General features: G+C 45.3%; 1 protein-coding gene across 8 annotated transcripts in view; it reads right to left on the minus strand.

Annotated features, from left to right (window-relative positions):
* Positions 1 to 15,731, minus strand: part of Pde8b (phosphodiesterase 8B) — a 232,890-nt gene that overhangs the window by 46,952 nt on the left and 170,207 nt on the right. For 4 of the 8 annotated variants that reach the window (XM_087621627.1, NM_001439445.1, XM_087621623.1 and 1 more), the window contains 1 exon segment: positions 14,324 to 14,384. The exons of the other annotated variants lie outside the window; for them this stretch is intronic. In XM_087621627.1, coding sequence (XP_087477753.1) covers positions 14,324 to 14,384 — 61 coding nt within the window. 8 annotated transcript variants of the gene reach the window in all.

The following is a 15,731-nucleotide window of genomic DNA, read 5'->3' on the forward strand; positions in this document are numbered from 1 at the left end:
CTCGAGTCCTAGGCGCAGAGATCTGATGGGAACTGGGTCTCTGGAGACCCTCTCTCTTTTGTGTACACAGAATGAAACGACAGTCCAGTCGGTGGCATCATGCAGATATCTTTGATCATCTTTCTTCAGTGAAAACACTTCCTGATGGGCATTTCCTCGAAAAACAAAAAGCTCTGATGTGCAGATCAAAGGTCTTTTTGCAGCCTGCTGGAGTTTCAAAACCCACTTGCAGATTCACTTCTAAAAACCCACTCACGACTGTGCAGCTTCTGGCCATGGAACAAGACACCTGATCAGCATCCAGGAGCCCAGTTCTCACAGCCACAGCTAATTCTCTTTCATGTATTCTGAGCTGAATCTCAGCAATTGACAACACCAGGACAGGGAGTAGTCTGGATGCACTGATGCAGATCCTGGTATGTGGGGGGTATGGGAAGGGCTTGGGGGGCAGGCTTCCTCTCACCTGCAGTAACAACTGTGAACCTAATAGGAAATATGACTTTGTCTCTTCCTTTTTATCTGAACAACATTTAAAATGTTACTCATGTCAAAGCGGTGTGCAGTGGAATGGCCCGATATGGATGGAAAGGCATGTGAATATTTAAGTTGACACAAGATATAAAAACAAATTCCAAGCTGTCTTCCTGGGTACGGGTACTGCCAGCCCAGTACAGGGTTATTCTCCCTTGCTGGCCAGTACTTTCTTGGGAAAGTTGAAGCATCACTTCCTTCGCAATGCCAAGATACATATTCGAATACCATAGGTGTCCTTCTGTCCAAGGTCCCTGACCTGCCAAGATGGTGGCCATGAGCTCTATAGTCTGCACTCGATTGGAAGAACCTTTACAGAGGGATGCTTTCATGGTTCACCTCAGTGAAATCATTTTTTTAAAAGTATTTATTTTAAGGGCTGCAGAAATGGCTCAGTGATTAAGCACACTGACTACTCTTCCTGAGGACCAAAGTTCAATTCCCAGCAACCACATGATAGCTCACATTTCTGGATGTACACAAAGTAGTCATTTTAGAGAGAAAGCAAAGCTCAGAAGAAGTGGAGAGGTATGACTCTGCTCATAGACCAGAAGACTCAATATTGCTTAATATTGGTTTTTTTCCTAACTGCTCTACAGCTTCAGTGCATGATTGGGGGTGGGGGTAAGGTAAATATTACTAATATAATTCTAAAATTTACATAGAAATGCAAAGAACACAAGAAGCCAAGCCAGTGGAAGAATTTATCACACCTGACTTTGACACTTGGAGTAGTTGAGAAAGTATGCAATTGGTGCATAGATTCACTAATTGGGCAACACAACGGAAGAGTCTGGAGGCAAACTGCATTATGCAATAATTTGCTAAAGATGTCAAAGTAACTCAGTAAGGAAAACACTTCCAATAAATGCCCGAGTTTCAATAATCAGATATATTTATAGGCAGATATTAAGCTTATCTTATGTGATGCCATAAAATAATTCTAGATGCACTGTATAATTAAATGTTAAAGTCCAAACTTTACGTGTTTAAAAGAAGTATATACTATCTTTGAAACTTGAGGACAGGCAAAGAAGTACACAGAAAGTGGTACCTGTCAAACATTGACATAGTAAAGTTAAAAACTGTTAACTGGATGGAAAAGATGGCTTAGTGGTTAAGAGGACTGGCTGCCCTTCCAGAGGTCCTGACTTCAATTCCCAGCAACCACATGGTGCCTTACAACCTTCTGTAAATGGGATCTGATACCTTCTTCTGCATGCGGGTGTACATGTAGATAAAGCACTCATATATATTAAATAAGTAGTCTTAAAAAACTATTCATCGAAAGATTGTTAAGTGAATAAAAAGAAAGAAAAGAGGAAAACATGAGCAAACACATCTGACACTGAATTGATGTACAATGTAGTTCAACTCAATAATAAAGACAACCAAAGGCCTTCAATTGACACTTTACAAACAATATACAAGAGGCCATAACACATGAAAAACGTCTCGGTCAATAGTCATCAGTGTGTGCACATTATCAGGGACTGTGCAGAGACAGACTTACATACTAAAACCTACACATCTCCCAAATGGCTAAAATCCCTTGCAGCAACACTGACCCTTGACAAGAATGTGTGTGGCCTCTCCTGCTCACTGTTTTGGGGACGGTCAAATGATAGAACTTCTTGGGGGAAAGAATTGGCAGCTGCTTACAAAGTAGACATAATCTGTGACTTTGTGAGTCTTCTACTGTTCCTAAAGGACATGAAATGATTTACCATAGAGCATGCAGAAGAATGTTCATAGCATGTTTATTCATAGTAGCCCAAGAACGAAAACAGTTCAGATGTCACCAATAAGACAACAGATAAACAAACTACCATGTATTCACCCAAGAGAATACTACTCAGTGATTAAAAACTATGGAACCCATATACCAAAAATCATAGGTCTTAAAAACAAACCAAAGATGCTTCACATTGTAGACATATATGGCTCTGTTAAGATGAAATTCTGAACAAAACTAATTTAGAATAGGGTTGAAGGGAAACCGGATAGGTGGAAGGGCAGAGATCAATGGAGGACATTCTAGCCTGCCAATGATGTGCTTTGTCTTGTGAGAGGTCAGGTCACTCAGGTGTGAGTATTGTAAGGGGCTATGCAGAAGCACACTTACAGTCTGGTGATTCCTTTATATGTCTTGGGTCCCCAAAGGACAGGCATTCCCTGTAGAGGGGATACTTCATAGGGGAAACTAAGCCATTCTCTCCAGCCATGTTGTAGTACTGGAATTGAACGAAACCCAAGACCTGGGTATGGAGGGATGTACTCCCCTCATCTCATTTTGAATGCATATAGGGGAATCTGGACCTGAGACTAACATGGATCAACCTGCTGGAGTGGAGGCTCTGGAGAGGGGGAATACCATATCACAGGAGGGCCAAGGGGCCATATGCTGAGCTAAAGACACCTGGACAGACTGCAGAGGCTACAGGGTCATCTTATGCTTTAAAGAAAAAAAGTTAATGGTCTAAGTGTCAAGTTGAAGAGGCAACACTGAATGGGAGTGTGCTATACCAGGGAAGATATGAACTTTTATTTTGGCTCAGTGGTTCAATATGTGGGTCAAGACCCCCATTGGGTCATTTATCAAATATCTTGCATATCAGATATTTACATTACAATTCATAACAATAGCAAAATTCTACTTATGAAGTACCAATGAAATAATTTTATGGTTGGGGGTGGTCACCACAACCTAGGGAACTTTATTAAAGGGTTGCAACATTAGGAAGACGGAGAACCACTGCCCTAACTCAAGAGTTGTGGAGAAAATAGAGATTCTTCTGGCAGAGACACATAGGTATCTGAGTCCAAACAGGAAGCCACACTTCTGTCTAAAAATGCTGCTACTGAAAACAGTGTTAAAGGCTACCCAGGAACCCAAGTGACTTCCATACCTGAAGTTCTGTCAGAAGACATTTAGGAATGACTAAGGAAAGCAAGTGAGTTTTTCTGGAGCTGGCCCACCGTCTTGCATGGCCTTGAGGGAACCCCAAGGCCCCAAGAGACTTCATTTGATTGCTTCTTGTTATTGATATACCTTTCCTGTCACTATTACATAGTCTAATGATTCATGAGTGTCAGCCCACCATATTGGAAAGATTTTCTGTTGATCAACAAAGTTGTACTCACTTGTAGTAATGCTATGCAGACAAATAGATGATTTCATCACTCCTAATGATGGTTCGATAGAATTCCAAAATTTATATAAATAATTTTGAGCCCTCTATAATATGAAAGCTGCAATTAGAGCACTGTAAACCTTCATGTGTCATGGGCGATTTGCACTACGATAGAAAGCAGGCTTGGAACAAATTTACGATCAGGGAAAACATTGCTTCTAGGCTAGCTTCGAGACTATTGTCCAGTAACTAAAGGTCATAAACTGAGAATGGACAATTTATTGTAGGTGCAAGAACAAAAATAAAATAAAATATTGACTAGTTTTCCTGTATAAAACTTCAACACTAATGAGAAACAAGGTGGGTGGTTTGACCGCTGACAAAACGATGCTGACTTGTAACATAAGGATTATTGCTCTAAACTTATAATGAACTTATGGATCTAGAAGATAGACAGTGAATGTTCAATCAGTCCCTAGTCTTAATGGAAACACATGTAAACATTTCTGCTGTAACTCCTTATTCGACTTTTGACTTGAATTAAATCTGTTATGAACTTGTAGAGTATAAAGATACTTAGAAAACCATGTGATCAAGGATCCTGAGAGAGCATGAGGACTAAGGACCATAGGAGCCTTTTTTCCCCCTTTTAGCAATAAAGCTTCAAGTCTCTTTTTTTCATCCAGAGTGTGTTTTTTTTCCAGCATTACTTTCTTCTCCTGGTTCAGAAGGAGTTAATGAACTTTGAGCCTCTAGCAGATCAGAAAAGATCAAAGAGGCAGAGTCATCAAGTCTTTACCTAATCCCCTGCTGCAAAACAACAGGTGTTAATCACCAGAAGCCAGAGGTTTCTCCCCTTAGAATAGCAGAGTTAAGAAAGGTAAACATTACAGAGAGTAAGCAACTTTTTTTCCTTGCAAAACTAAGTTCTGCCCTGAAAACCTCCTATACCACCCACTGCCACTGCCTTCCAGATAGAACTGGTGCTGGACTGGTTACCAGCAAAGTTCCTTACAAAGTCTACCCTAGTCTCACTGGAGCTAACAATCACCGTAGCCAGTTCAGCAACAAGAATGATGGGTGGGCCATTAAGGCCCTGCTAAACTGCCCCACTCCTGTGCCTCATCCAAACTCTGCTACTCAAACAGAAAACTCTCCTGGCTGCTGAATGAATTCCCAAGAGTCAGAGGGCGAAGCCATAGCCAGAAAGTGTGCTGTGGAACTGAGCTCGTGAGTTCAATCCTAAGAACCTGGCTTGTGCAACAGGATTTACACGAAGTGCGTGTGCCTCTGTTCTCCAGTCAGTCAGGAAGAATGCAGGTATTCATCAGAATACTGGCTTGGGTTCACACCTGCAGCTCAGCACCTGCTATGGTGCTATTCCTAGGGCTCCTCCCTGCAGGCCACGCCATCCCTACACAGCAAAGTTTTGAGACATTTTGAGGCGTTAACCCTCAACTGCAAATGGCATTTCTGTCAGTGTTGGACCATTTATATACAGCCGTGATCCCAGACACTCTGTCATCTAGTGACATCTGTGACCCCTCTCAGTTTGTGCACATACATGCTATGCCATTTGCAAAATGACAAAATCAGCCAACGGTGTAGCTCTCAGATGGGTCATTTTATTAAGTGCCACATGACTATGTACAAAGAACTCTGTGCTTCTGCAGATAATGGGGGCAAACAGTTTGTCACATAGAGCCCATCAGTGATAGGCAGAGAAATAAGATTTGGAGTTTCAGCCCTGTAGCCCCACTGACAAATGATTTATTAAAGATAATTTGAAAAAGAAAACCAATAGTTTTAATGTCCCAAAGGGTGATGGGTGAATTTGTCAAATTTAAATTAAACAGCAAACTAAATAAATCCCATCCGTGCCGTTTTCTCCCCTGCAATCTATCACAAGTATGAAACATTAATGGTGAAAAGAAATGAAAAACCCAAACACCTGTCGGCTGAACCAGGCTGGGAGGAAGATGAGGGATGACTTGGTCTTGCATCTGTGATGTCAGGGCAGGCATGGGAGGAAGAGACTGCTGGGGGCTAGACCCAAAGGGAAGAGCGAGCAGTTTCTTTTCTTCACAGGGGCTGCACATAGGGTTTCCCATGCTGGCCTGCTGTAAGGCTAAATGACAGGTCCAGAAACCCAGGCTGGGTTCATCTCACAGACCTGTGGGATGACACAGGGCTCCTGGCTCCCAGAAACTGCTCTTGGGAAGCTTGCAACATTGTTTTTTCCTGAATGTAACATTTTCCGCATGGTTATTTTTCCTGCTAAGGTCCAAGGGGGGGGTATAAAAAAAGGTGACACCACGGTCCCAGTCCTTGGCATTTCCTCAATGCCTACTCCCTTCTGTAAGAAGAAGAAACTAGTCATCTTTCAGCTGCATCACTATGGCCTGTCTGTCAAACGACACCCATTTCCCCCTCCCCCACTACCTCCTGCAGGAAATGCTCCTGGATCAAATAACCTGGTCACACCTGATCAAACCCTGCCAAGGTTGTTCTTAGCCTTGAGTCTCACCCAGGCAGTATAATGGAATCCCTTGGGGGAAATCTCAGGAACTGTTTTGCCCAGACTGCTCCAAGACACCATCCCTCAGAGCCCCTGGGAGACAGGTACTGTTACCTTGTTCTTGTTCTCAATTCTCTAGGTAATTGCAAAATGCAGCCAAGGCCAAGAGTCATGTTAGGGACATGCTGGTCACACACTGCTGCCTTAGTCTGCCCTGGCACCTCCCAATGTTCTATAAGTGAGCCCATAAAGCCCTCTCAACAGTTCTCATGGTCCCCCACATCCACTAGCAGCTGGAATGTTAGGTCCACCCCAGTTTCTCTTCTTGGTGCCTTAGGTCTGGTCCACGGCAGGAAAAGTGCCTCAGGTGTCATGTAGGGTATAAGCAACAGAGCATCAAAGTGGTCTTACTTCTACTCCCAAATCTCTCAAGTACTCATGGCACGCCCCAGGGGCCACAGTCAGCTGTTGTTGACTAACAAATAATAAGAAAAAGTACCACAGAGCCCACTCCTTCTATGGTGTTTCTGGGTTTAGGGACACGCTGGTCACAGTGAAGATATGTAGTTTCCTTCTGTGTCATGCCATGCCCAGAATCCCACCTCCCCTAATTAACCTCAGGCAATCAGAATGTGAGGCTGACGTGAGATTTCCCCAGTGCAGCCAAGGAAATGAAAGGAACAGCACTCTAAATTCACTTTCCCGGGACCAACACCAGGAGAGAGCATTCTTCACAAAAGTTTGCTTTTAAACATTGTATCGAAATGAGTCCACGTCAGGGAAGGACCAGAAGCCTGTATAACCGTCAGTATTGAATGTGCACTTACTGTGGTTGGAACAAAAGACACTTTATGCACAAAAGCAGGCAGCACCTTAGTAGGGGTTTCAGGTGTGCATTACCTACGCGATGCTGAAGTATGATGGGAATGTGCTGTGGTTCAAAGGCTGACTGTCTCCCACAACCTCATTTGTGCAAACTCTCGGTCCTCAACAGATGATAGTGTTTTGGAAGGGGTGGGGAGCCTCCCTGGAGGAAGTGAGTCATTGGAGGTGGGCAGGGCATGTAGACGCCCACCATACTTCTTGTCTCTTCTTCCTGTTCTGCCACAGTGTGAGAGGCTAGCTTCACAGTCCTACCACAATGCCTTTCCTTCCAGAGGGACTGTATCTTTTCAAACTGTGAGCCAAAAGAAAAAAAAAAAAAGGTCCCTCCTCCCCTGCTTCTTGTCAGGTATCTATCTAGTCACAGCAAGGAAAAAGGAACTCATTACAGACTGGATTCTGAAATGCTACAGTTAGCAATGACGGTGTCCAACATGTGGCACTACATGCCACAATGTACCTGGAGTGAGCTTGTTCTGAGGCTCTAGTTATCCCTTAGAACAGAGGTTCTCAAGCTTCCTAATACTGCAAGCCGCTAATACAGTTCCTCATATTGTGGTGACTCCCAGCCATAAAATTATTTGTGTTGCTCCTTCGTAGTTGTATCTCTGCTCCTCTTATGAATCATAATGTAAATATATTTGAGATAGGTTTTTGCCAAAGGGGTGGTGACCCACAGGTTAAGATCCACTGCCTTAGAGAGCCCTGAGAAAAATGAGTTTGATAACTCCCTCCCTTGGGCTTCCACAGCTCCACAGTGCTTGACAGCAAGCTTCTTTTATGCATACGCACAGAACCAGGGCTCCATCCACACAGTGATGAACTTTAGTCCCAGCATCCAGAGATGATTGTGTGACTGTGAAACCCCATAAGCAGGGCATGGAGAAGAAGCTGGCAAAGTGGCTTAGCTGAGCCCCCAAGGACACCCACTCTTAGTCAGCGAGGGCTCTGGCCGTGCCTGGCCATGCTTTCTTCTCTTGATGAGGTTACTTTGTGTTGTCTGTAGGGGATGACCCTTCCCACAAAGACACATTCCAACTGCACTTCAAATCTGCCTCTGGGTCAACACCACTTCATGATGTCATCCCAGGAAGGCCCCAGCCAGGCACAGAAGTCCTTTGCAGCCATGCTTCTGACCACTTTGGTGCTTTGTTGCTTAGACCCTACATGACACCTGGATGTGTTTTTTGGCTGCTCCAAACCTCAGTTCCCTCATCTGTCAGAAATGGTAACAGCATCCTCACATAACTGTGATGAAGATGACGGGAGAACTCAGGAGAGCCAAGCTCTGCCAGAGTACAGGCTGCAAAGGGTTGGGGTAGGTAGGCACAAGCTTTCCCAAATGCTTCGTTAACAGACTCAGTGAGTCTAGTCCCAGAGGAGAGGGGACACAGGGACCCGTCACCTGCCATGACAAGGTAGATAGGCAGGGGTAGCCCTCTGTGTATCAGTTGCTTCCTGGTTGTCCTGGAAATTAATAAAGCCTTCACTTGTGGGAACAAGACACTTGGAGGAGGAGGATAGTGACCTGCAGGAAAATGCCTGCCCATTGGCTTACCACAACATGCAGGTGTCCGTGTCTATGTCTATTATAATTTTACTGGTGGGAAGTGGAAGGCCATAAACTCTGGCCAAAGGCTGACTTTAAAAGAATAAAAAAAACAACAACAACAACAACTGTAAAACATCCTTGGCGTTTATTGGCACCTGGTCTGCAGTGGCCTTTCACCACAATGACAGATCTGAGCTATGTCGTTATAAATTCCCAGACCCTGATTTAAAAGATGCAAGTAATGAGCCACTTCTAAATACTGTGACATTTAAAACACTCCTTTTGTAAATTCTACTGTAAACTGTAGCAACTGACTCTTACAAAATGCTTCAGTTGTCGTTGTTGTTGTTGTGTTGTTGACTTTCCTGGCCTACAATGTGACCAGGCACCAGTGTAACTGATGAGTCGAGCTTCAGTTTGAATGTTAGAAGGTATTTTCATTTACATTAAGAAGTGACTCAACACATCTAAATCTTAGCAGATCCTTACTGTGAAGTGGATGCACTCGTGACAGGTTGACCACTAGCTGCTGCTTTGCAAGAGGACAAGATTCCATATGTTATATTAAAAAAAAAATAAGGAAGCAAAACTCTCAGATTTTCCTGTCTCAGCCACTGCTTTGAAAAGCCAGCGTGGGTCCTTACCTTAGGGGTCAGTTGGTCTTTCTGTCTCTGTCCCCCACTTTCCTCGCCCCTCCCCTTCTGCAAATGCCTATATTTACATCTGTATTAAAATAGTTTCTTAATAAAGGACCAACTTTGCTTCTTAAAATATCAGGTCAAGGGAATGAGTAGAAATGTATAATGGTTCAAATGACACACATCACATTAAAATAAAAAGGACAGCCCTTGAAATTTAAATGAAATTTCAGAGCAAAGACCTCCATCACCAAACATCATAGTCCCTCTGCTTGAACTCTTATAGTCTCTCCCACACCCAACCTGTCTCACCGTCCTTAAATCGCTCCATCTTTTCCCCATGCTCAGCCTCTATTCATTACCAAGGCTCACTTCAAGGGAGTCTCCCTGCTACATGGTGCCCCTGTGGAAGGCCATGCAGGGATTCCCACAGAGGCAGGAAAATCCCGTTTCCAGCTTAGACTCACAGCGCCTTCTCTTCCCCTCATCTTCCACCACTGTCTAAGTGATTTGTAAACATCTAGTGCTGTGACACAGAGGACACAAAGAAAGAGCAGAGAGGGCAAAGGAGCCTCATTATTGTTGCTCACTGGGGAGGGCTGAGCTTCCTGGACAGGCTACTATTACCTGGGCAGTGACTGCAGTCAGTGTAGGTCCCCAGGGGTCTTCAGTTTACCCTCCCTTCATCTGGCAAAGCACTATCAACTTTCTGAGCCTCATGAAGCCTGTCATAACCAGCTTTATCAGTCACCACCACCACCACTACCACCACCACCACCATCACTAACACCAGACTACAAATGTTTCTCTTTCTCTGAGCCATGACCTTCCTAACAGGCAACCCTACCAGGAGCTACCACAACGCCACCAGTGATCCTTCTGTGTCCCCCTTCCCTGCCAGAAGTTCTGTGCCTTATACCCTCAGCACCAGTGGCCTAGCAGGGACTCCATTCAGTTCTCAGGGGTTGCCTGTTCAAAATGTGGTTTTCCAATACTAAAGGGCTTTCCTTAAATAGCTTCATTTAAATATTTATGAAAGCTAAATGAAATATGTGGATAGTTTTGTTGATTTAGTGGCTTTTCCAAGTGTATCAACAGATATTTCAGGATACCTGCTGTAAGTCACATTCATCCTAACTGCCTTGCAGTAGAATGTCAGTGACAGAAAACACATTCTAAAAGGAGCGACCATTCTCAGAGACCACTAAAGTTATACTTTCAGTCACCTCTTTCTTCAACTGTTACGAGTCACATTTGGATGTGCACCTTGAAGAATAAGCTGATATTGTTTGTAATGCCACGTGAGACATGATGCTTTTATATATGTGTAAACTCAACATGGACTCTGTTGGGCAGGACCAGTGATCAGTTAGTCATCAGCCAGGACTAGTTGCTGCCCCTGAGTCTTGAAGTCACTGACGTTGGCCAGTAGATTTCACACAAGACAAGGTGCTGGTGCCCATCCTGAGTGACATTCTGACTTCACAATTCTAACACCCCCCCCCCCAAAATAATGTGTACCTTAAAGTAAGGTTTCATCATGGCCAGTTTGGCCATATTAGCTCTCATTTTTGTCCCTGCTGTTCTCAAGGAAGCCAGGTCCTCAATGTGTTGTTGATACTGTAATATTCAAGAGTCAGTGCCCAGGCTGGTGTCAAGCTATAGTAGACAGGGTGAGGCTTCCCAGGTAGCCTAGCTCATTGAGTTCAATAGCTGTTCCCTATTTAGAGGTCAGACGAATAGAAACGAGCTCTTCTATGAAGAACCCCCACCTTCTACCTCTGTGAAGCACCATGTGACATTGGGCATCTGCCTTCTACCCTCTAATAGCTGCTATCTTGGATAGTTGGTTAACCAGAATATTTTGTCTGAGCCTGGTTTCTTCGTTCTCCTCACAAATACCCACCGTGCAAAGGGGAGGCTCTTTCCAGAGAGCTATGCTCTCTGACTCTTTAAGAAGATCACTTCCTTTGGGACATGGGCACCTCCCCAAGGGCTTCTCCATATCCCTGTGTGTCACACCTCCAAAAGAAGACTGGGAAAACTGCACGCTGGCTCCAAATGTGCTCTTCCCCTTGGACTTAAAGCACATTGGCTTTGGAAATCGCCATGATCACCATATTGTCATAAGAAGAGGAAGTGAGCACTCAGGCATGAAGGAATAGCAGTGAAGAGGCCCCTCTGCTTTCAATAGGCTTCTTGCCTTAAGGCAGACTCCAGGCCAGTTCAGAGAGAGAAAGAGAGATGGCATGGTGATGCTGTCTTCTGCAACCCTTTCTCTATTCAAGTGTGACTGGGCCAGGGCTGCACAGCGCTGGATTCCTGTGGTTCTACACATGGTTTCTGATTCAGAGCCAGAGCTTATGAGGGGGCAGATGGATCAAGGGGTCTAGGACTGTACATGCTTAATGTGGCAGCAGAAGGAGACCAACAGGGATGTCACAAAGATAAAGAATGTCCAAAGTCTATGTGACTGGGTAAGTCTGGGAAACCTAGGCTGTGGGTGGCCTAAGCAAGTGCGAAAGGCAGGAAAGAAAACTGCCTTTTACTATCAAGGTCAGCAAATATCTCCCATAGAGAGTAAGACAGTAAATGCTGGAGGCTTGTAGCCCAGACTCCTCTGTGTAGTTGCTGTAACAGACGCTTTCCCCAGTCTCCTCAGGCCTGGGTTTTGATGCCCACACAGCTTCAATTTTCACTCCCTCTGGGTTCTCTTTTGTTTAATCTGTTTAACCATCTGTGGCCCGTGGCTTCTGGGTGCCCATACTGAGCCAGATGTATGGTAGAGCTCTGGGTTCAGTATGTGTGGAGGGAGTAGGTGTGGGCAGCAGGCGCACTTTGGCATCTCGCTCAGAGCTTACAGATGAGAAGGAATCTTTGCTGATGACACACACGACCAGAAATGAACTGTCTGGCACAGAGCTCCATTCCCTGTTCAAACGCAAGCCCAACGGGTTGATTCTGACGTCAGGAGCTGGACCCCAGGAGCAGAACCTCAAAGCAAATGCCCGCAGACAGGCTGCTCTGCTCCAAGAGCCCTCCCCAGCCCTAAGCCATCTCCATGGCTTCAGCCTTCTTTGGGGGAAAAAGAAAAGTACTGTAGCCAGCCAGAGGGACAAGATGGTTCATTATTGGAAAAATCTAAGAGTCTCTTAGGCCTGTGCAGCACCATTAGGTGACGTCAATGGCTCAGGGGATCCAAGCTCTGTGTTTTCACTCTTCTCAGAACAGCAACTGATTCATGGTAGCAAAGGGGTTTCTATTTAGAGATGCAGAGGAGAGGCAGCCTCCATGTCCTGGCATCCTATGCTAACGGCCTGCCTGCTCCCCGTGGGCAGCAGGCAGGGTTCAGAGGAGGCCAGGACTGAGACACTCTACTTCCTGAAAACTAACTAACAACCCCAGGCCTACTATGTGCTAGCAGCTGGGCATATAGAGGCTGTGACACTGCTGGAGGGCAGAGGGCAATTTAGCACACAGGCAGCTATGACAATGGGTGAGGGGATAAAGCCAGAAAGGGGCCTAGATTCTTGGGCTAAGTCATGAAGGACCAGTGGGAGTTGGGGCTGTAGAGGTACAGGGACTGAAAATAGGGGCACTGGAGGTTGTTTCACTAGAGGAGAAATACTGGAATGAGGGGGAGTGAGGAGAAGAGGGAACTGCCTAGCTTACAGCTCCATCCCTGGCTAAAATGCACAGCCGTGAGCTGATGTGGGTGTTACATGGGGCCTGGCCAGGAGCCACTACCATGGCTTCTGTGGGAAAAGGACCTGCTGGATTTTAGACCTAAGTTGTTTCTGCTTAATTTCTGGCATGAGAATGGACGAAGCTAAGTCATCCTGTCCTCTCTCTTGTGGATCCACATCCTGAAAATGGTGGCCAGCACTGCTTGATGTAGTAGATGATGAAGAGATGACAAGGGACACCAGGGTTCCATTTCCTCTCCCTCTGCCTGCCTCACCCTTCCTCCTGACATGGAGGTCTCAGTGAGACTGCTTGATGAGGTTTAGTCCCTATGACTAGCTACTCTCTTTCTTTCCAAGGTCTCCAAGATCTTGCCTCTGTGTGTGTGTTATAGTAGATCCTCCCCTGGCCCTAGGTTAGGGTCTCAGTGGTGAAGAAAGCATTTTGGGTTGGACTCAATCTTATGAGCAAGGACATGGCCACAGATACTTTTGACATTCGACAGGCTCCATGACTCTCACTCAACCCAGCCCCTCTGGCCCTTTGAATCTCTGTCTAGGAGGACCCTGGAGGCTTCGATCTTGCTGCTTGTTTCGCTCCTCATCTGGCCACACCCCATGTCCCACCTCATATGTCCACTGTGTAAAAAAAGAATGGGTTTTTGCCTTTGAAATTCTTAAAAGACTCTGTCCCTTCTTTGAAAGCCAAAGGTCATACTTAACATATTAAAAGTAACCTGTTCATAGCCATATTTATTTCTTACTTCATACTCCACAAATTATATGGTATGATATGGAAGCTACATGAGCAAATGGTAAAAATATAAATTACTATAAAAATATTTTAAAAAGTACCTGAAACATTACCGTGACATTATATAACTACCTCAAAACATTCCTAAATCTACCAACTTGACAAAATCTGCTACTTCAGAAGACAGCATTCAAAAGAAAGCATGCTCTCCGAGATGTAATGTAAGGGGGGAAATAAATTACAGTGCTAATTTGGAATGGTTCTTAATTTGGCTATTAGCTGGAGGAGTGACTACTTATACGGATATATACTTTGCTTTCGTTTAAGAAATTAAGATGGGAAATGGGATCCAACCCCCTCCTTCTTTTGGTTTTGAGGAAGCCTTATAGTCCCATAAAATATATTAGCCTGGAGAGAACCATGAGGCATATAGTATAACCAGAACACACACCCCTATAACATAGTAAGACAGGCTTGTGGAGAACTGAAAACCAAACCAAGCCCAACCAGTTGCCAGAGGTTTCCCCACACACCTTCCTGGTCGGCAACTGCAAGAAAACATGGAGAAAGACAAGCAGAGAAGGACGCATGGACAAGCCGGGGAAGCAGCAGAGGACACTGAATACTGTACCTGCTTGCTACTGTCAGTGGTACAGCACAGCTTCTTGAGGGAGACAAAGTGCCTAATTTTCCTAATAACACAAACAGTCAGTGATTAGTGAGTTGGGCAGGAGAAGATGCAACAGGTCAGTACACGGACAAGACAAGTCTCCTGGACGCTGAGCTCCAGGTCCTTCCTCACACAAATCTGATCACAAGACCTCATAGCCCTGCGGAAGCCTGGCCCTCCCTGCAACCCTGGCTGCTGTGGTCACACCACCCTCACGGGCCTGTCATTTCTCAGCTGCCTCCTGAAGTTCAATTCCTGGATGTTTTCAGGGGAGACTGACGTGGCAACCACTGGGAAGCTGGCTTCAACTCTACTGACACAAATACGTCATTGCTTACACGAGAAGCAAAGGGCGCACTCGGACGGTGACGAGGTTTCATTGGTTGCTGTTTTTCTCCTTAAGCATCCTATGTTGAGCACTGTGGCTCACCATAAGGATGGTATTTCTTGTTTTTGTTGTTGTTTGGTCTTGCTCACGAGGAAAATGGCGGGGGAAGACACACAGCCCTGTGCAAGCAAGCTCAAGGTGGCTCCTCTCCTGAGGGTAGAGCTCTGACTTACACTATGGAAGCCTGGATACCTAGAAGCCTCTGGGGCACCCCTTTCTCTCCAATCTCTGTCTCTTTCTTCTCCCTAGTTCATTTTACCCTGGAGGATTCTCTGAAGAGAACATGGGAAAATACTGATGGATCTTATAATATGAACATCACCCAGGCGAGAAAGAGTAAAATGTCCCTATTTTTAATCCGAATTGCCTCTGAAAGCTCGCTGCCTACAATTAGGGGGGAAATAACACAAAATCATGTCTGGATAAAAGAGCTTCTTTCCCTCATCTGTCAAATCAGGAAATTTTATTCTGATGGAAACTACAAGGCAGTAGCATGTCTCTGCTGCTTCAGTTACCCACTGATTCTAGTCAAACGCACAGAAAAGGACTCAGCTCCCCCTTTCTAAGAGTGACCATGAGGTACCCGCCTTCTTCCTGTGGCTCTCTAAAGGCCACTGTTGGGATCCCTGACCTGAGGCAGTGCCTGTCGTCGGGGACGGCAGGCAGCTTCTCCCTATGGTGGACACCCTTGTTCGGGAGCCCATCAGAACCTGCACTCTCAGAGGCCACTCAGATGTATCCCTTCCAGGGTCAATCCACCAGGCAGCACTGACCTGTGTGCTGGCTGCAAGACTCACAGTGAGGTATAGTTAGGGGGTCCCATATAGCTGGTGCTTTGAGCCTTCCCTTAGAATGTAACTGAGAGAAGGAAAGGAAGTCATACGCTTTATTTCTCATGCTCCGCCCCTAGGTTTCTCTGGTCAGGTGCCATGGGCTCCTGTTCAGACACTTTCCATGGTGGGGCTGGTGCCTCTGGGACTC

Source organism: Rattus norvegicus, chromosome 2 (assembly GCF_021556685.1).
Source record: "Rattus norvegicus strain SHRSP/BbbUtx chromosome 2, alternate assembly SHRSP_T2T, whole genome shotgun sequence".
NCBI lineage: Eukaryota > Metazoa > Chordata > Mammalia > Rodentia > Muridae > Rattus > Rattus norvegicus.